This window comes from Asterias rubens, chromosome 11 (assembly GCF_902459465.1).
Source record: "Asterias rubens chromosome 11, eAstRub1.3, whole genome shotgun sequence".
Lineage (NCBI taxonomy): Eukaryota > Metazoa > Echinodermata > Asteroidea > Forcipulatida > Asteriidae > Asterias > Asterias rubens.
In genome coordinates, this window is record NC_047072.1 from 4,422,695 (window position 1) to 4,443,890 (window position 21,196).

Consider the following 21,196-nt stretch of genomic DNA (forward strand, 5'->3'; position numbering starts at 1 on the left):
CCTAATCCTAACCCAAGCCTAGATCTAATAACAAGACGTCAGATATTAACTTACCAAGTAATGTTTCTGGAATGATTCTGATGAGCTAAGAGCTTCTCTGAGTTTCTGATTTGGACTGTTCTCTCGAATACTCGCCTCTTGAGTCTGCCCCATCCCACCGAGTAACCCGACGACAAGATGAAGCTGGTCTGAGTCTGGCTGAGCATCAGGCATTAATCCGCATAACTCACCCAACTCTCGTAACTACACAAATAAACAACAGTAGATACTTTACACATGATAAAACTTGACAGTTTGAGTCTGGCTGAGTTTGGCTGAGCATCAGGCATTTATCCGCATAACTCACCCAACTCTCGTAACTACACAAATAAACAACAGTAGATACTTCACACATGATCAAACTTGTCAGGAAAATATTCAAACAAAATTAGTAAAGATTACATGTATTATATATTTCACTTTATAGATTCTTGATTAGTAGAACAAGCATCACGTCATACTTTAGTTTGCCATGTATAAACTGACTTCTGGTACTCTAATATTTAATATAGAAGTCCTATACTGATAAATATATGACACTTGGGACGTTTCACAGCTAACCTATTAGATATTACCTTCAGTATTGGTTGTGATACCTGTTATTAGCGCACAAGTCTGCATGACAATGACCACATTATGGCTTACCAGACAAATGTGTTTTAGCCAACAGCTAAAAAATAGCTTGAGGTTCTTCTTATCAGCCATTTAATATCTTACAGTTGAAATAAATTATAAATTGTTCATAAATTTGTGTTAATTATTGATTTATGAAAATCCCACATTTCACGTGACAAACCAGGCAAACCAGGATTAGGTGAGATTGATACACACAAGGTGCCGACATTGTTACAATTGTTAAAAAAATAAGTTCCAGTCACCGCAACCTAAATACCATGGTGCTTTGCCTGGTTGCCGATTTCTATTAGCAAGTTATTTCTATATTAAGCACATTTTGATGGAATCCAGTTCTGGGCACAATTTCAAAAAGCTGTTTTATAAATTTTCTGAGCAGTATTTTCTACTTAAAAGTAGAAAATACTGCTCAGAAAATTTGTTCACAAATCAAAAAATGAGTGAGTACCAGTTGCAACAATGTAGACTTTATTGAATTTCGGCTGGTAACCAGTTTCTGCTAAGCAAGTTTTTTCTGTGCTTAGCAAGTTTTTATGCTTACAGACTTTCCCTGATGTGTGTTGATGAAAGTGTCGTAGCCTAGCGTTTAAGAGCACCGAGTTTAAGCTCTGGTTTTTCTGTTCAGCAGAGTGTGGGTTTGAGTCCTAGTCGTGACATTTGTGTCTTTAAGCGAGACACTAAAACTATTGCTTGTTGTGTAAACGCATGTAAAAGAACCTAGTGCACTTACCGAAAAGAGAAGGGATTCACCCCGATGTTCCTGGATGTGGCAGCTGACTGCGCCGTAGCACCTTATAAGGTGCTACATAATTTGGTCTCAGAATTCATAACTTCAATAACCTCTCTTTCTGTATAAATGTATATTCTAAGTGCCTTGGGTACCTTGTTGGTAGATACATGCGCTACATAAGACTTCAAGATTATTATTATTATTATTATTATTATTATTATGATAGTACTATACCTTGGTTTGAGCGTACACCCATAGACTCGCTGTGTAGTGTGAGTAGTTCTCTACGTTAGATGAGTCAGTATACTTCTCACAAGACTGTAACACTTCCAGACAACTCAGAAATACCCAGCATGCAATACTGCCTGTTGGCATGGATACCTGAGAAGTAGAACAAAAATATTTTTGTTAAAAGACTGCATCCAAAGCAAGTGTTTTCTTCTACGGCTTCAGTGACAATAATATACAATATGCCCAATTTCATAGAGCTGCTTAAGCACAAAATGTAGCTAAGCATAATAAACGTGCTCATTTCTCCAAAATTTAATATTGGAATCCATATTGGATAACTATTGGATGCTTCATACCGTCATCTCAAAATGATTGCTCCCTGCCTGTATTTCCAAATGAGGCAAGGTCGTTTCATAGCGATCAAGGTTGGTGTCTACATTGACTCTCCACCTTTTTTTAGAAGAGCTTTTTAGATTTTCAGAGTGATGGGTGGATGAGTTTCTGTGTCTATTTTGTGTTTATTGTGAAACAATTTCAAATGACAAGGATCTATGTGCAGATTATATAAAACAAATGTTAAATGCATTTTGTTTGTGCATGTTCGCAAAATATCATAATAATAATAATAATAATAATAATAAACAGTTCTTATATAGCGCATAATACAAAATAAAGTCTCTAAGCGCTTCTGTGATTGAAGAGATGGGTTTTAAGTCGTGATTTAAATTGTTCTAGTGTGGCACAGTCTTTGAGATTGTTGGGAAGAGAGTTCCATAGTTTAGGTGAAGCATATTGGAAGGAACGTTGACCGTAGAACTTCGTGTGAACTGGAGCTGCTATGAGAAGACCTTTTGAACTGGAACGAAGTGTTCGCGGAGGGTGGTAGTGCTGAATTAAATCCTGGAGATAGTCTGGTGCTGATCCGTTTTTGCATTTGTAGGTGAGTGTTAGGAGTTTGAAAACTATCCGTGATTTAACTGGTAGCCAGTGGAGATTGCGAAGGATCGGAGTGATGGGTTCAAGTGATCGGGTTCTAGTGATGAGTCTGGCTGCAGAATTTTGAACGCGTTGGAGTTTATGAAGTTGACATTCTGGTAATCCGTATAAGAGGCTGTTAACCTGGTAAAACATGGCTTATCAATTTCATTCAGGTACGCCTCATGAAATGAAATTCCCAGATTTCACCTCATGGTTACGTGTATATTCAATGACAATGCACCCACGTGCGTACGACAATAGTTACTAGATTGTGTGTTTTTGTTGGTAAAGGCCCCCTCCCCAGTAGCTTTGCCAACCTGGGCCCAATTTCATGAAGGAAGCTGCGAGAGAATACAAATTTTCTTAGCACAGAAACATCTTTTCGTAGCTGAAAAATGTTACCAACCAAAACACCATGTAATAAATTCTTCTTGTGACTGGTACCCTAAATTCTTTATGGTCAACAAATTAGTTTATTAAGCAAATTTGTCTGCTAAGGAAATCGGGCCAAAGGCTACTCTGCCAGGTGTGTTGTTGCAAAGAAAGGATCCTACCTCCAATATTTTCAACTCCTGAACACAGTTGTGCAAGAATGTCTGAGCTCGAAGGGCAACTTCCCATGGTCTCTTCAAGGTGAAGAGTAGAACACACTGACGAGCGAACAGGTAGTTACGCAAATCCAACAGGGCTGCGCGCCCATTTTCCATCAAGACACGCTTATTCTTTACAACACTGGGGAGGAGGTTGAGACCATCCCAGCAGGTACATGGAGCGATAAATGTGGAGAGCCATGTGGGACTGTCTGTGGGATAGAGGTTACATGTTGACACAAATCTCAGTTTTGTCACTTTTAATTTGCAATTTTTTACTCTTTGAGTTTTTGAATCATTCAGGAGCATCGGTTTTGTGTGGACACATAACTATGCATTGAATGTGCTCTGTATTCACCACATGATACCACATGAAAGGCTGGCATACATGTATAACCCTATATGATCCCTTCAATCTTCTAATACTTGCTTGTTAAATGTTTCGATCTTCTAATACTTGCTTGTTATATGTTCCTAAGAGTAGGAAATCATGGGGCGATAGGTCATTTTCGCCTGCTGGACCAACTCTCTGGTAAATCTTACCACTTCAAATGCGTAATATTTCTAGTGCTGATTCTTTTAAACCAAGTTTGAAAACTAGCTTGTTTAATATTAAAGGCTTATCTTTGTTCTTTGTTTGTTTTTCTTGTTCTTTATTGTGTGATGATTCACTCTTGGGCGCCTTGAGCACCTTAATTTGTTGGGCATTATTGCCTTACAAATAATCTTTATAAAACATAATTCAAACACCACAATACATGTAGGTGATACTGAATGGTCAGACAGTAGGACGTTTGACTAACAACAGTGTGAATGCATTGACCACATACTATTTGTCTTTACCCCTTGACTCAGTGGTCTAGTGGTACTAAGACATGTGCTCTAGCAATGCAAAGGTTGTGGGTTAGAATGCCACCGTGATTTGCCTCAAAGTTATTTTCACAGAACTCAGGAATGTACTGAGGATACAGTGCTGAAAAAAACACATTGGTGTAAGGGTCAAAACAAATTGTATTCTTTATCCCCGATTCAAAATTAGCATCTTTTAACACATACATGTATCATCAATAATTAATTTTAAGTTTCACCATACACTGTACTTTCATGAGTTCTGCAATTCTGTGAAATAAACGTATTCTCTTATCTCACCCGATTCATGCCTGTGATATGCCTGTGATTTTCTTGCACAGAGGTCTGGAAAGTACTGAGTATACAGTGCTAACACACATCGGTGTATGGGTACAGGACTCGGGGAAAGTACTGAGTATACAGTGCTAACACACATCGGTGTATGGGTACAGGACTCGGGGAAAGTACTGAGTATACAGTGCTAACACACATCGGTGTAAGGGGAAAGTACTGAGTATACAGTGCTAACACACATCGGTGTATGGGTACAGGACTCGGGGAAAGTACTGAGTATACAGTGCTAACACACATCGGTGTAAGGGGAAAGTACTGAGTATACAGTGCTAACACACATCGGTGTAAGGGGAAAGTACTGAGTATACAGTGCTAACACACATCGGTGTAAGGGGAAAGTACTGAGTATACAGTGCTAACACACATCGGTGTAAGGGGAAAGTACTGAGTATACAGTGCTAACACACATCGGTGTAAGGGGAAAGTACTGAGTATACAGTGCTAACACACATCGGTGTAAGGGGAAAGTACTGAGTATACAGTGCTAACACACATCGGTGTGTATGGGTACAGGACTCGGGGAAAGTACTGAGTATACAGTGCTAACACACATCGGTGTGTATGGGTACAGGACTCGGGGAAAGTACTGAGTATACAGTGCTAACACACATCGGTGTGTATGGGTACAGGACTCGGGGAAAGTACTGAGTATACAGTGCTAACACACATCGGTGTATGGGTACAGGACTCGGGGAAAGTACTGAGTATACAGTGCTAACACACATCGGTGTGTATGGGTTCAAACCAAAATGAATTAGTCTTTGTCCCAGATGCAAATTTAACAACTATAGTAAACAAATCATCTAATTGTAAACTAGCATAGCTGAAACACGTTTTGGGAAAACACAGCGAATAATATTAAATGGTAAGAGAGTAGGAGGGTTATATTGTTTTTACCTCCAGCATGAGAGTTGATGATAAACTGGGAGAACAGAGCATCCAGCTCATCATATTGTACCAGTGCCTCCTCATGTTGATGGAGTAACTCAAAGGTAAACGCCAACTCTTCCTAAATAATAAACCATAATCACAGCTTCACTCATACATCATCAACATCGGAAATTAAAAGAACTACATTGTAGGGTAGTGGGTCTTAGTCTCCCCTGGTCTAGAGGATGAAGCCCCCTGAACCTCCAGGGTTATTACATGGAAGTGTCCTGGTCGAGCGGTTAGACACCAAATTCAAACTCGGGTGTTTCTGACCAGTAGAGTGTGGGTTCGAGTCCCAGTCGTGACACTTGTGTCTTTAAATTTGTCCTTTGGATTGGACGTAAAGCCGTTGGCCCCGTGTGTTGTGTAGCACACATAAAAGAACCCAGTGCACTTATCAAAAAGAGAATAGGTCCACCCCAATGTTCTTGTTTTGATTGGCAGCATTACATGGTGCTATGTACAAGGAGTACATGTAGATCTCACAATCAAACAAAGTCCCACATACCTTGCAGGAAAACACTGTGTGTTAAAGCACCTTGTGCTTGTTTAAGCATAACAAGATATTTCCATTTCCATTTATCTGTATTGTATGTATACATGTAATCCCTTCAAGTAGGCCTGGCTGACTAGTGAAATTTACTACTCAACTAGTCGCGACTAATTTTTGATTCTCAAAATGCATTGTGGCATTGTTTGCCGCAGGCACCCAAAAAGTAGTAAAATTCAAGATAAAAGGATTGAAGGATTGTGTCACTGATGTCTGATTGTGTTTTTTAAGTAAATTATGTTGTCGTGAATGGTCGTGAGTGACACAATTGGTTCATCAAACAGGTACATGTAGTAACAAGTAGTTGACGTGACGCGACTTATCAGTCAATAGTCGCACTAGTCGCCCAGGCCTACCTTCAAGTGAACACACTATGGATCAATGAATTACACTCCGTTTAGACAGGCGATCCAGAGTCGCGCCGAAACAAACAGATTAGGAGCGACTCTGGGTCGACCCAAATAAACTTTTGTTTTATACAGGGAAACTTAACATAACATTGACATTAGATTGGGCTCATGACAAGATCAATGTCTGAAACCAAGGTGCTTCAGAGTCATTCCGACCGACTGTAACAGTCGATCTTGCGACTTCTAGCGCATCCAGTCACTCCTAACTGTTTCACACGTCAAACTTACTCAATTCAGAATTTGGTTCGGCGCAACACTGAAGCGCATGTATGACACGGGTGTAAGATGACAGATCAAGCACAGGGCTGACACTAACTAAATTACCTGCAGAACAAAGTAGTTGCAAAATTCCCAGCCTTTATCATTACGGCGTTCTCTCTCTGCACGAACCAACTCCTCAAAGCGATTCAATAGACGACTGTACGCAGAGAGTAAAAGCTGTCTCAACCGATGAATAAACAACTGCCAGGACTCCAAAGAGCGATTGGTTGGTACTGGATTATTTGGCTCATTCAGAACAATCACTCTGTAGAACATGTAGAATAATAATAAAATCAAGTTTTTATATTAGCACTTTTTCAAACTCGAAGGGTGTCCCAAAGCCCTTCAAGTTATTACCCCTGAAATCCTTCCTTAAACCATCTCAGCTCCCTGGGGAGTATACGGCCTTGTGCGACAATTATGCACTACTTGGCTAAATCAATCACAAGAACCATCTCTGCTCTCTCAGGTACCCATTCACCCCTGGGTGGAGAGAAGCAATTAGGGACACAAGTGTCACAGCCAGGATTCAAACCCATACTCTGCTGAACAGAATCAACCGAGTTTGAATTGGGTGGTCTTAGCCACAACATCCCACAAACATGTAGAATAAGATCCTATAAAATAATAAAATAAATATTTAAACCACGCTTCATACTAAAGCGTTATGGTGCTTGTGTCCATGAAGACTATAGTAAAACCAGGGGGAACAGCACCAAAATACAGAACATACAAATTAAAAATATTACGCAATAACAAAAACAGAAATAATCATGAGAGAGGTAAACATGATGACAGAAATTTGACAAGCTGCAGAATGGGGTTACTACGTGTACATAGATTTGAATAAGTTAGTCTTCAACATAGTTTTAAATGTTCGTAAGGAAGAAGCATTTTGAATTTTGGGAGAGGGATCGTGTTCCATAATTTTGGAGCTGCAACAGAGAAAGCTCTGTCACCGTAGCGTGTTTTCACACGAGGCCCAGGCATCAGTTGAAGGTGAGAGGCCATTTTTTGATAAGATAAGATTACATAAGATTACATCCATCAGAATCCAACAGTCTATAGATGTGTAACAGTATTGTCATTGTGTAACAGCAATTGTATTTAATGGGTGCGTTCAATTAGCTTCCCAGGTCAACCCAGGGCCCCCCTCGGTATGTTCAAATAGCTTTGACCTAACTTTCCCAAGTAACCGGCTCATGAAGAGGGTCACTTTGGAGTTGGCCGAGGTTCATGACGTCACAACAAAAACTTTATCAATGGTCACCATTTTGTGATTCAACTGGATACTTTCAGGAAGTTTGACACACATTTTCACCCTTAAAACAGCGACTTTGTGAGCATTAAGTATTTTTTTATTCGAAGACGAGTACTTTTGTATCAACTTGGGATTGTACAAATATTTAACAATGCTACTTTTACACCTGTCAGAGAATAATTATTTGATTGTTATTTGAGGCGTGTAGTGGTCGATGGGGATAAGAATACTAAACTGGAACACTAATTCTCCTGAACAGAAACACAAGGGCCCAATTTCATAAAGCTGCTAAGCACAAAAATTTGCTTAGCTTGAGATTTCAACCTTGATAAAAAAAGGATTACCAACCAAATTTTCATCTGTTGCATATTGCTTATTACTGGTATTCAACTGTTCTACGCTTATCCTAAAAATCACTTGGAAAATTGGTTGGTAATCCTGTTTTTATCAAGGAAGAAATTTCATGCTAAGCAAATTATTTTTATTAGCAGCTCTAAAAAATTGGTCACAGAGCTTTTATTCGCTCACCCATTACACCCCATGTAATGATGGTACACTTACCTATCTGTTTGTTTACTACAAAAATCACTTCGAATCTTATCAAGAACTGAAGTCCTCGGTAGTAGCTTGGTTTTATTTCCTCTCTTCAGATTGGCTGTCTCCACTAGGACAATCAACCAATCAGTAATATTGCGTTCCTTCAAGCTCTGTTGCCATGCAGCAATGCCGTCCTTAACAACCAACTTATATGCATCTGCGTCCTACAATACAAGTTGGGATATTTGTCAGTCGGTGTTTTACATTGAATGTGGAAGTCAAAAGCTTCAAGGAAAATAATAGGATTTATTGTCATTATCGCAATCGTAAAAGCCAGGGAAAACCTAAAGATGAACCACAAGTTAATTTCTTTCGTTTTACTGGCCTACAAAGCTATTTTCTCCTTCATTGCAACTTCAACGACCAACTGATTAAAACGTTTCACAGGTTTGTTATTTTATGCATGTTGGGATACACCATCGAAAGTTACCAAAGGTGTCCACTGCCTTTAAAGCCGCGTTCGTACTGGACTTAATTTTGGCAAATTTACCCATTTCAAGTCCAGTGCGAACAGCCCGGGTGACTTTCCTGAAGATAAACCAGCAGTTAATTTATTTTGTTTGACTTGCCTAATAAAAGACTTCAGGCCTGAAGCCTTTTGTGAGGCATCCAAAAACACACAAATTTGTGCAACAAGGATGTCTGTTTCTTCATTATTCTCTTGCAACTTCGATGACCAATTGATTTAAAATTTTCACAGGTTTGTTCACCAAGTGAGAATATTGGCCTTACATAATTACCAAGGTGACCAGTGCCTTTTAGAGTCATTGGTCCACTTGTGAAATGCTAGACAAAATACAGAGGACTAGTCAAGTTTCTCTCTGTGGTTTGGCTGGCTAGTTCAGTCCTTAAAGGCAGTGGAAATTATTGGTAATTACTCAAAATAATTATTAGCATAAAACCTTTCTTGGTAATGAGTAATGGGGAACGGTTGGTAGTATAAAACATTGTGAGAAACTGCTTCCTCTGAAGTAATGTAGTTTCGAGAAATAAGTAATTTTCCACGAATTTGATTTCGAGACCTCGGATTTAGAATTTGAGGTCTCGAAATCAATATCTGAAAGCACACAACTTCGTGTGACAAGGGTGTTTATTCTTATATTATTATTATCTCGCAACTTCGACAACTGATTGAGTTCAAATTTTCACAGGTTTGGAATTTTATGCATGTGTTGAAGTGTGAAGACTAGTCTTTGACAATTACCAATAGTGTCCAGTGTCTTTAAAGTTGATATGGAAGCAGACTGTCAATGGTTTGTACTTACTGCACAGTCAGTGAAGTAGATATGAAAGCATGGCTTTCTGAAGAGAGTTCTCTCATTTTCTTTGGCTAGATCCTCTGTGTTGAAGGGAACAAAAGCTACATCAACGTACACCAACTTCGGAGCCCTCCCATATGATCTGCAAATGTAAAAACAATAAAACACCCAATTTTGATTTAATGAACCAATTTAATCAATGATCCTGTATAATACCTTCTTCAGTAAAGACCGATTCATACTTCATACGAACGCCAAATGCAAATTTTGATACCAAAAGGCTGTTTTTGCAGGGAATGTTATGCAGAGGTTGAGCACATTTCAACTGAATGCGAATTATTGATTGTGTGATATCTCACATCATAAAGGGTCTTGGCGTCATCACTTCATGTACTTCACCATTTATGCACTTCATTAATCATGCATGTACATTGTTGTTGTGTACACTTTGATCCAATGGAAAAGCTACAGAGTGTGTACAAAGCTATGGGGCAAGTGTTAGGAATGGATGATTGGATGGTTTCATAGAGTCAATCAGCAGGATGGTATAGAGAGTGGATGCCCCATTATTCTTAAATAACAACGAGTTCCCAGTTTAAAAAATATTGGCAATAATATATACTTTCCAGATACTGTAGCACTTAACAATATTCCCACCATCTGATGATAAATATATAGTTGACACTCCTAGGGCCGACCTTGGCTCGAGACGATGTGACCACAGGCTTCAGGTTTTTTCAATGTTAGAACTTTGTCTGTGCCATCCAGGTCAATCCTGGGCAGAACTAAAGGCCGAGTCACACTGCAGCGATAACGAAAAATGATAATGATCACGACACAAAGAGAACGCATTTTATTGGTTAAATTGCTCCATGCAGAATACACTGTACGCACACACTCATTCAACCAATGTACGTTCTCTTTGTGCCGTGATCGTTATCGCTGCAGTGTGACTCGGCCTTAACAGCCTGATCATTTTGTAGGCCGATGGGGTTGAGGTCGTATATAACCTGTGATATAACATGTAGGTGCAGCGGAGGCTTCCACCCTATTGAAAGGGTTCAGATGGTTGGTTTTGTGAATTTGTCTTTACCTTCGCCATTCTACGGGATCTCTGGGTAAAGTGTTGAACAACTCAACTCGAATGGAAGAAAAGAGCTCCTGATCCCCATGATCTGTAAGAGAACAACACAAAAACTAAATAATAACATCATCATCCGTGGCTGCCTCATCGTCAAATTGTACTGGGGGCGCAAAATATCAGACCTCCTCAAACACAACAAACACACACACGCAAACCTCATTCACCTTGTACACAACAGTCAGTCATGTTATCATAGTAGTTGATTGTATAGTTCTGTACATGTGCATGGATCTGTATAGTTGAGCCGGCAAAAAAATGTTGAATGACACATCACACCAGCTTAAGTTGTTGAGGAAGCCGATAAAAGTGTTTTTTTTTTCAACAAATTCCAGCAGAAAGAACTATAGAACTTAGTGAGTACTGAGCAGAAAACTGCGTATGGCGCCACCACTTTTTCACTCAATTTTACAAAAAAGGATACATGTATCTCATTGAGGTGAACTAGATATTACATTATTTCAAATCGATGAAAAAGTGGTGGCGCCATGCGGAAACTTTTCCATTGCATTTTTTAAAGATGTTTTTAATAATTTCACTCATCAAAAAGGCAATGCAAGCATTTATGACTGTATGTTGGTTGAGTGTGTGGGGAAAGTTTTGGTTGTGTAGTACAAAGGAAACTTTAGATATTGGTGGCTAACGGTTGTTAAACTTTCATCTATCAATGCCGATTTTAAAAACGTATTGATAGTATAACCAATAGGCTAGCGTTTAGGAGGCCCAAAATATTTTAGACCGCTTTCTCATACACGTAGTAATATAAAAAGGCTCACGGTAGGGAGTCCGGCAAAATTTGCCTTTTTGCACAAAACCTCAACAAGTTTTATACCATTGGAGAGAGGATGGCAAGAGCAAACCAATGGTGTTTATTCTATTTCAATAGCTTATATAATGGGGAAGCTATGCTCATTTTAAACATGGCAGAGGGCGTTTTGAGTCTGTAAATATCTCATTGATTAAAAGAGTGTGGAAATTGCTCCTGATTTATTCACAAGAGCATATCAGACATAATAAATTTGACAAAGTTGATCTCGGTATTCACACCAATGGGAAAATAGGTGATAATTGTGTCTTATTTACATCTTTTAAAGCCTAATTATATAGGGCCTAATTAAAAAAAGGTAAACAAATTAAAATACATGTATCGTGAATCCCTTTTTTTCCATTTCGGGTACCTCAAGTCTTGTAGATTCAAGCAAGTCATTTTCAAAGACAGAAGCTACACAATTAACCGCTACCATGGGAACTGAAAACGTGCATTTTATGTCAATAAACAAATGCTAATAAAGAAATATATGGGAATTTGTGTGGTAATTTAAACATACATGTAGTTACCAAGTATTTTATTAGAGTAATTTTGTTTACTTCTCTGTTTATTATGACGCAAATTTTAAGCCCATTTTTCATTTTGGAAAGTTAACATAAGCATTGCCAAATATTGTAAAATTCCGCACGAAAAACTGTTTTTTTTTTAGTTTTTAAAAAAAATAATTTGTTTGTCTATCTTATTAAACAAATGTTGATAAAAGTTAGGTTTAAAACATGTATGTAACCTCGAACAATGGAAAAAAGCTAAAAAAGGCCATCAGAACGTAATTTATTTTAACCCTCTCTGATTCTGAATTAAACCCAATAAACTCCCGGGCGGACGTCGCCGCCAGGTGTTTCTTATTCGGTCTATTTTTTGTGTATCAGCAAATTGCGCAATCTTTCACAGACTGCTGTCCACACTCATGCAGCAATGCTCACTGATACTCTATTTTTAAGTCAGGGGACACGACCGTTGAAATGGCAATTAGCGCAGACATGGTGTGTCATATAGTCTTGGTGGGATCAGGAAATCAGAGAAACAGAGCGCCTGCTACGTTCATTCATTACAATCGTGTACAGTTTTTGCCATGTGTGCATAGACTGTTGATTGTGTGTGACCATGCAACACCTATGGTCTTGGAACTAAGACTATATGTTTGATTGCGCAGTGCCGCGCTGTGTTTAACATGTTAAAACCATCGACCCCATTTTGATGGTTTTTCTTGAAGAACCTTCTCTACAAATTTGCTTTGCGCTTGTTTGCGATAGTTTATAATACAACAAAAAGTGCATAGACACCCAGCTCAGAGTTTAATCTTTCAAATAGATTTCTGTTAAAGAACTGTAATGACCTAATAATAAATATGTCATTTTGAAGCATTTTCAGGAGAAAAATCAACATAATATATGCCATACTTCATGTGTTCGAAAAACTGGGCAGAAGTTACATTTTTATTTACGTGAATTATTTCAAAATAGTAAGCTTACTATTGAAAAGCTGACAAAATTCTACGTTATGTACTTTGGTTTCTTACATTATCTCGAAAGAAACCTTGAGCACCCTCCAGTGTTCTTGAAAATATACTTCTTGTGGCAGTCGACAAAATGGACGTTCAGAAATTTAGATGCATCAATATCTGGTCCCGAAAACGCAAAGGTAAACTAAATTTTTCACAATTTTACTGCACAGCTTTTTTTCTATGGATTTTTATATCTTTATTTTTCTGGAAAACTAAATCCTTGTTCAATTTGGACAAGGTTAACGTTATCAAATGGTGAGTTATTAACAGCTACTTTTCACACACACAAACAGATACGTTTTACAAAACTGCCATTTTGACAGACTCGCTACTCACGAGACGGGGGAGCCTAATACTTATTATATCCTGGTGTCATGTGTTTTCAGTAGGATAACAGGAAAATTGTTCACAATCAAAAAATGAGTTTAGTTTTTTTTCAAAACATCTATCAAATTTTTTAACACTAACACTTACACTTCATGGTGTGTTGAAATTTTTAAAGTTTTGGTTTTACGTTGCAAGAGACAGTCCGCCATTAACAGTGCTTACGGCATGCACGACATTGGAGCAACGTCATATGTTTTCACACCTTTCATTGGTTGGTATTTTATTGAATATTCAAAAGAGTATGGCATGCAAAATAAATAAAAAATATTATTCAATTACTACTCAACAAATTTGATTACATTTTTGTCCTTTTGAGTTACGGCATTATGGCTATTTTTATTAGAACCCAGAGATATCATAAGGCATGAATGTAAAACACCCCAACCCCCTTGAAGCACACACACTTCATAACAATCCGTTTTTCCCCATTTCAGACCAGTAATATTTGGTTTCAGGAGATAAGAAATCAATCTATAGTATGATATTTTCTCTTTAATGTAGACTTAATATTTATTACCCTTATCGGAATTTATTACAGTATGCAGTTAATCAAACTTTTTTGTTGTTGTCATTTTCACTTAAAATGTTTTAATTTTTTCCTCATATTTGCACACCATAGAATCCCAAATAGTAACCACCTCACATGATCCATCTAGTGACTAAAGCAGAATGAAACTCAATTTAGCAGATAGTAATTTTGTTTTGAACTTTCGAGGTTGGATGATGTTTCTTTGACTCATTTGATGGTTGGCATAATAATGCACTTAGTGATTTGTACCAAAAAACAATCATTTTATAAATGTTTGGGAAAAGTTTCTGTATGGCGCCACCACTTTTTCATTCGAAATGAAATAATATAGTATCTAATTTACCTGATTGATTGATATATCCCTTTTTGTATAAATGAGTGAAAAAGTGGTGGCGCCATACGGAAAGTTATCCATCCAATGTTTGACAGTTTGAGCATAACCAACGACAGGAAACTTTATTCTCAGCATTATTAAGCCTGATGAAAATACAGACCGTGAGTAAACTGCATAGCTTCTGTCACTGATGCAGCTTGCACAATCTCGCGGTAAATGGGAATCAAAGTCGGGGCTCGAAAACATATGTCTATATTATATGAGGGTCGATAAAGTATGACGCTACGAAGTAGCGGATAACAAAGAAAATAGGATTGCAACGATGATGCTTGGGCCAAGGATACAAAGTGGATTGGTCCAATTTATGGAAAAGTTTCCGCATGGCGCCACCACTTTTTCATTCGATATGAAATAATATAGTATCTAATTTACCTCATTGATATATCCCTTTTTGTAAAAATGAGTGAAAAAGTGGTGGCGCCATACGGAAAGTTACCCCAATTTATCTGTTGATCATCATGTGGGATTGATTTTAGTATAAGATGATGGGTGGGTGACAGGCAGGGCAATGAAATTTCCCGAAACTGGTGCAGTGTCACTGTGACTATGTCACTGTGACTGTGTTGTTAAAGGGTAAGACAAAAAGTCACTAGGCCTACTACTAAGCGATTTATACTCACGCGTAACAATCGGTTTCCTTTCCAAATCCTTTTCCATGACAAGCAACAGCTCAAGCACTTTCGCTGGGGTGGACTTTGTTGCTGACAGTGATTATTTTGTTAATCTTTATCAAATCTTGCCTGCTCCTGTGACTGTTTTCAATATCCGATCCCTTGATTTGTCTTTCTTCAACGAATTGGTAGCACGCCCTCTCGTGTTTGAACGAATGCTGGTCATCTCGCCACCTGACAAGCTCGCCACCAACAAAGTCGCCCCCTGCAAAGTCGCCCCCTACCCGGCTCGCCCCGGGTTGAAACAAAGTCGGTGTTCTTTTACTAAGTTTTACTGGGTTCGAATCGTGTGTGTTCTTTTAATTTAAAATTTTTGATACGAAGGATTAAAATTACCTCGAATACATGATTAGTAAGAAGGAGCAGTGGCCCAGTTGAAGGGTTCCCGACTCCATACCCAATAGTACTGGGTTCGAATCATGGGTGTTCTTTTACTTAGTTTTAATTTAAAATTGTTGATACGAAGGTTTAAAGTTAAACTCGAACTCATGATTTGTAAGAAGGAACAGTGGCCCAGTGGAAGGGCTCCGGGACCCATAACCAAAGGAACTAGGTTCGAATCATGGGTGTTCTTTTACTAAGTTTTAATTTAAAATTGTTGATACGAATGTTTAAAATAAACTCGGACACATGATTAGTAAATAGGAGCAGTGGCCCTGTGGAAGGGCTCCGGGCCCCATAACCAAAGGTAATGGGTTCGAATCATGGGTGTTCTTTTACTAAGTTTTAATTTAAAATGGTTGATACGAAGGTTTAAAATTAAACTCGATAAAATGATTAGTAAGAAGCAGCAGTAGCCCAGTGGAAGGGCTCCCGACTCCATACCCAAGGGTACTGGGTTCGAATCATGGGTGTTCTTTTACTAAGTTTTACTTTAAAATTGTTGAAACGAAGGTTTAAAATTAAACTCGAACACATGAATAGTAAGAAGGAGCAGTGGCCCAGTGGAAGGGCTCCCGACTCCATGACCAAAAGTACTGGGTTCGAATCATGGGTGGTATTTTACTAAGTTTTAATTTAAAATTGTTGAAACGAAGGTACTGAGTTCGAATCTTGGGTGTTCTTTTACTAAGTTTTAATTTAAAATTGTTGATACGAATGTTTAAAATAAACTCGAACACATGATTAGTAAATTGAGCAGTGGCCCTGTGGAAGGGCTCCGGGCCCAATAACCAAAGGTACTGGGTTCGAATCATGGTTGTTCTTTTACTAAGTTTTAGTTTAAAATTGTTGATACGAAGGTTTAAAATTAAACTCGATAAAGTGATTAGTAAGAAGTAGCAGTGGCCCAGTGGAAGGTCTCCCGACTCCATGACCAAAAGTACTGGGTTCGAATCATGGGTGGTATTTTACTATGTTTTAGTTTAACATTGTTGATACAAATGTTTTTGAGAATCAAACTAAGACTGTTAGCTCAGAAATAATAGTTACACAGTGCATTAACAATTTTAGTAGTTAACTTGATATGTTACAAAAGTTAGCTTTTAAATTATTAAACTTGTATTAATCCCAAGTGTGAGTGGATCGGGCTTAGTGGCAGTCAGTGTCACACCTACAACCACGGCTTGGGCACAAGGGGCTTCAAGCAGGGCCCGATTTCATAAAGCCTGATGCAAGCACAAATTCATGCACAAACTATGTTCTAAGCACAGATAAATATTGCTTAGCAGAAACTCTGTGCCGGCCAAAAGTCCTTAGAGTTTACAATGTAACGATTGGTTTCCCACAAGTATATTTGTGCTTAGCAAAGAAATTTGCCAAGCAATAATTTCTGCTGAACCCCAAACTAATTCCTCATCATATATGACAATCGTGCATATTCGTTCGGGAAGGCAGTAGATAAAAAAAGTTAAGCATTTAAAAGAATAAATGTCAATGTGTGTGTCCCCCCACCCCAAACTTTTGAAGGGCGAGGGCACTATATCAAATGTCCCCCTAGAAATTGGCCTAAGATTGCACTGCACCACAGAGCATCTGAAATGCAAAATTTGCCCGGGTCCTCAAGCGAGCCCGGACCCAACGCCGTAAAGGCTTCTTACCCGAATACTTCAATGTTGACAATGTTGACATGTCCCCTCCCCCTCCTATCTTTCAAAACAGATTGGCACCCATAACAGAACTTAAATGGTTTCCTCTTCTAATGAATATTATGTGAAGTTTAAGTTCATACAACCTTGTGAAAGTGCTTTTGATAGCGGACAAGGGACGTTGTGAAATATGTTAAACTAGTACGCCATTTTGTGGGGGTTACAAATATACTTCAACAAAATAGCAGGTTGTTTAGAGGGTAAAAAGGACTACACAATACTTACAGGTATAATTGTGTTGATCATTTGTTTTTATTTTGAAACATCTTTCAAACTATAATTCGTAATAACAAGAACATTTTGAAGCAAAACATGCCCAGTCACTAGATGTAATTCAACAAAAGTCAGGGCTCAGTACTCGTTATAAAACCTTACTGATGAAAATTCATCACATCTCAAAATTCAACAATTTCAATCACAATCAAAGAGTTCATAAACCTTCTTTAAGAGACACTGTGCTTTTAGATTTGGCACTTTGGGGACTATGAAAGCGTTTGATAAGACATCAATCTTTAAAAGTAGCATGTATAACTATTTCTATTAATGTGCCTCAAAACTGTGTGTTTTGTGTTTTTCATTTAACTTAGTGAACTGAAATGGTCTGCTATTTTGTGGGATCCAAAATTTGTTTCAACAAAATGGCAGATCGTGTTAGTTCAATAGGGTAAAAGGAAAACCAAACAATTTCCAGGTGTATAATTATTTTTCAAATTTTGAAACATCTTTTCAACCATATCCATTTCAAAGCAAGCATTTTTTAAGTCAAACATATCCAATGCAATATTAACTTATCCCTTTCGGCATGTGGGATAATTCAACATGAACAAGTCAGGCTCAGTACTCATTATCAAACCTTGTTGAAAATTCATCACATCTCACATTTCAATCACAATCACAATCATTGATTCCATGGAAAACCTTCTTAAGAAACACATAATGCTTTTAGATGTGGCGCTTTGGACTATGGAAGCTTTTGTTATGACATGAACCTAGGGTCGTCGATTTCACAAAGCAATAAAATCCGTTGTTAGAAAATTGTTCACTATCACCATAGTTATTTACATTGTTACATCACACTTTTAACTTACTAGTATTGATTTGCAAAATTTGTGAAATCGGCTCAAGTTAATGAACACATGCAGTTGTTTTTATAGTTTTTTTAAAAGTCACAGTAGAAAAGTAGTGTATAATTATTTACAATGATGTGCCTCAAAACTGTGTTTCCTTTTACTTTGTGAACTAAAATGGTCTGACATTTTGTAGAGTAAAAACAAATCTGCTTCAACAAAATGACAGTTAGTGTTAGTTCAAGAGGGTAATAAGGAAACCAAACAATTTTCAGGAACATTTGTGCGGTTCGTTATTTTTCTAATTTTGAAACATCTTTCCAACCCCATCCATTTCATAGCAAAAGCACTTTCTAAAACAACAACAAAACGCAACTCAAAGCAACATGTCCCTTTAGGCATGTGAGGTAATTCAGCATTATAATGACAGGCTTGGTAGGCCTACTCGCTATCAAACCTTGTTATTGAAAATTCATCTCATCTAAAATTTACAACAATTTCAATCACAATCAACGATTTCATCAAAACCTTTTTTAGGGTTGAAAAGTGGTGTTTAATTATTTACACTAATGTGCCTCAAAACTGTGAGGTTTTCTATTTACTTTGTGAACTAAAATGGTCCGCCATTTTGAGGAGTCAAGAGTTTGCTTCATCAAAACGGCAGACTGTGTTAGTTCAAGAAGATAAAAGTAGAACCAAACCATTTCCAGGTACATTTGTGTGGATCATTATTTTCTAAACTGGAAACATCTTTCCAACCATGTAGTATTCTTTTCTTAGCATTCAAGCACCTTTTAAACACCATCTAAAGCACAAAATACCCAATCCACAAGCAATCTGTCATATACACATTAGAGGCACTGGACACTATTGGTAATTTTACTCAAAATAATTATGAGCATAAAAAATCACTTGGTAAAGAGCAATGGAGAGCTGTTGATAGTGTAAAACAGTGTGAGAAGTTAGGTTTTGTGGTCACGATATGAAGCATCTGAAAGTACACATTTTTGTGTGACAAGGGTGTTTTATCTCGCAACTTCAACGACCAATTGAGTGCACAAATTTTCACAGGTTTGTTGTTTTGTGCATATGCTGAGATTTACCAAGTTAGAAGCCTGCCATCGATTTCACAAAACTCTTCCTAACTTAAGACTAATCTTAGGACTTAGGACGAGTCCCAACTGTAATATGCGGACCTTAAGATTAATCCTAAGTACTCATCCTAACTCGAGATAAGATGAGGCCTAACTCTTTGTGAAATCGCCTCCTGGTCTTTGGCAATTGCCAAAGGTGTCCAGTGCCTTTAAGCATGCGAGGCAATTCAAGATTGGGCACTTTGGGCTATGAAAGTGTTCGCTTGAGTGAAGTGTCCCGAATCTGACATTGCCATTGCCAGCTTTGTCGTGAATTTGTGAGCCATCTTGAAGATGTTCTCAAAGTACTGCAAGAGTAATAATTTCAACAACAAAAAATTAATAGCGAAGAGAAATATAAAACAAAAAGGTAAGGGCAAAAGGTCTGGAATCCTGAGCTACATGTACACAATAACCCCCCGCGAAAAGGGAGATTTCTAACCTGAATTCCAGTACATTTGGTTCTTATTTGTATAAGGGGATCGAAACATAGAGGGTTAGGTGCCTGCCTGTGTATACATCACAACAGATTTTCTTGATCAAAGTAGACCACATCAATCGGTCAACTGACCACACACAAAAAGTATACTCTGAAGTTATTCTAGGCGTTTGTAAGCTTTCACCATAAGCCAGTTTGAATAGATTTAGACCTTGCATACGTCATCCAACATGTGGTTAAAATAATGGGGATGAAGTGTCTACCTATTATTTGACTACCCTTGACAAACATTTTAAAACACTAGATTCAGAAAAATTTCTCTCGCAAAAGGTCAATGGTTTACTTTGAGTCTTGTATGAGCCTTCTCATTGAACTATCTTTACTTATATCAAAGAACTCTTCACTGAATGCTAGGATCAATTTCATTGCCCTTGCCCAACTCTAGCATGTCTAGGGCCAATTTGGTGCCAAGTTGGTGTAGTTTAAGTGTAGTCAGTTGCAGAGATTGGTGTACGCTAAAACTACACCAGAGCTCCTTTGAACAACATAGGAGTACTGCTAGTTTTGGGTGTACCTTGACTTATGTTGATTTAAACCATCAACTTAAAGGCATTGGACGCTATTGGTAATTACTGAAAATAATTGTTACTATACTGGGTCGCAATTTCAAAAACCACCTGAGTTCAAATTTTCACAAGTGGCCTCATCCTCAAGTTGTAGCAGTGGGGCACATTCCTGGAGTTGCACACCCTCGCCTTTTCTCTTTCAGTCTCTTCCGTAGTGGAGCTGTCCATTGCCAGCTTTGTCGTGAATTTGTGAGCCATCTTGAAGATGTTCTCAAAGTACTGCAAGAGTAATAATTAAAAAAAAAAAAAAAAATTAACAGCGAAGAGAAACATAAAACAAAAAGGTAACAAAAGGGCAAAAGGTCTGGAATCCTGAGCTACATGTACACAATAACCCCCGCGAAAAGGGAGATTTCTAACCTGAATTCCAGTACATTTGGTTCCTATTTGTATAAGGGGATCGAAGCAAAACCCCTACAATAAAAGTATAGATGTATAATTATACGGAGATCGTACGCAAAAGGCTTTTAAAGATTTATCTTGTTGCTTTGTGTAAATAATCATTTGGTCATAGGTACAACTTAAGAGGGAGAATTGAATTTTGCTTATTGTCGCAATGTTTGTTGTTTGTAAATTACTGTGAGTGTGCTGTGCTTCTATGGGTGCGTTCGGTTAGAATCCCTGGGTCGACCCCGGTCCTTCCCCCGGTACGTTCGAATAGCTTTGACGCCACTCCAGGGGCTCACCCGGGTCAGCCCCCAGGTGCCCTGCTTGTGG

General features: G+C 38.1%; 1 protein-coding gene across 1 annotated transcript in view; it reads right to left on the reverse strand.

The window, feature by feature from the left end:
* The window catches only part of LOC117296599 (trafficking protein particle complex subunit 10-like), a 31,533-nt gene extending 16,308 nt beyond the window's left edge, over nt 1–15,225 (reverse strand). Inside the window, exons 1-9 of the mRNA XM_033779618.1 lie at nt 15,077–15,225; nt 10,766–10,847; nt 9,679–9,814; nt 8,378–8,577; nt 6,619–6,820; nt 5,302–5,413; nt 3,166–3,413; nt 1,637–1,783; nt 55–243 (exon numbers count right to left, since the gene is read on the reverse strand). Of these exons, the coding sequence (XP_033635509.1) occupies nt 55–243; nt 1,637–1,783; nt 3,166–3,413; nt 5,302–5,413; nt 6,619–6,820; nt 8,378–8,577; nt 9,679–9,814; nt 10,766–10,847; nt 15,077–15,113 (1,353 nt within the window). The 5' untranslated portion in view covers nt 15,114–15,225. The remainder of the gene's footprint in view (nt 1–54; nt 244–1,636; nt 1,784–3,165; nt 3,414–5,301; nt 5,414–6,618; nt 6,821–8,377; nt 8,578–9,678; nt 9,815–10,765; nt 10,848–15,076) is intronic.
* Nucleotides 15,226–21,196: the final 5,971 nt, after the last annotated feature.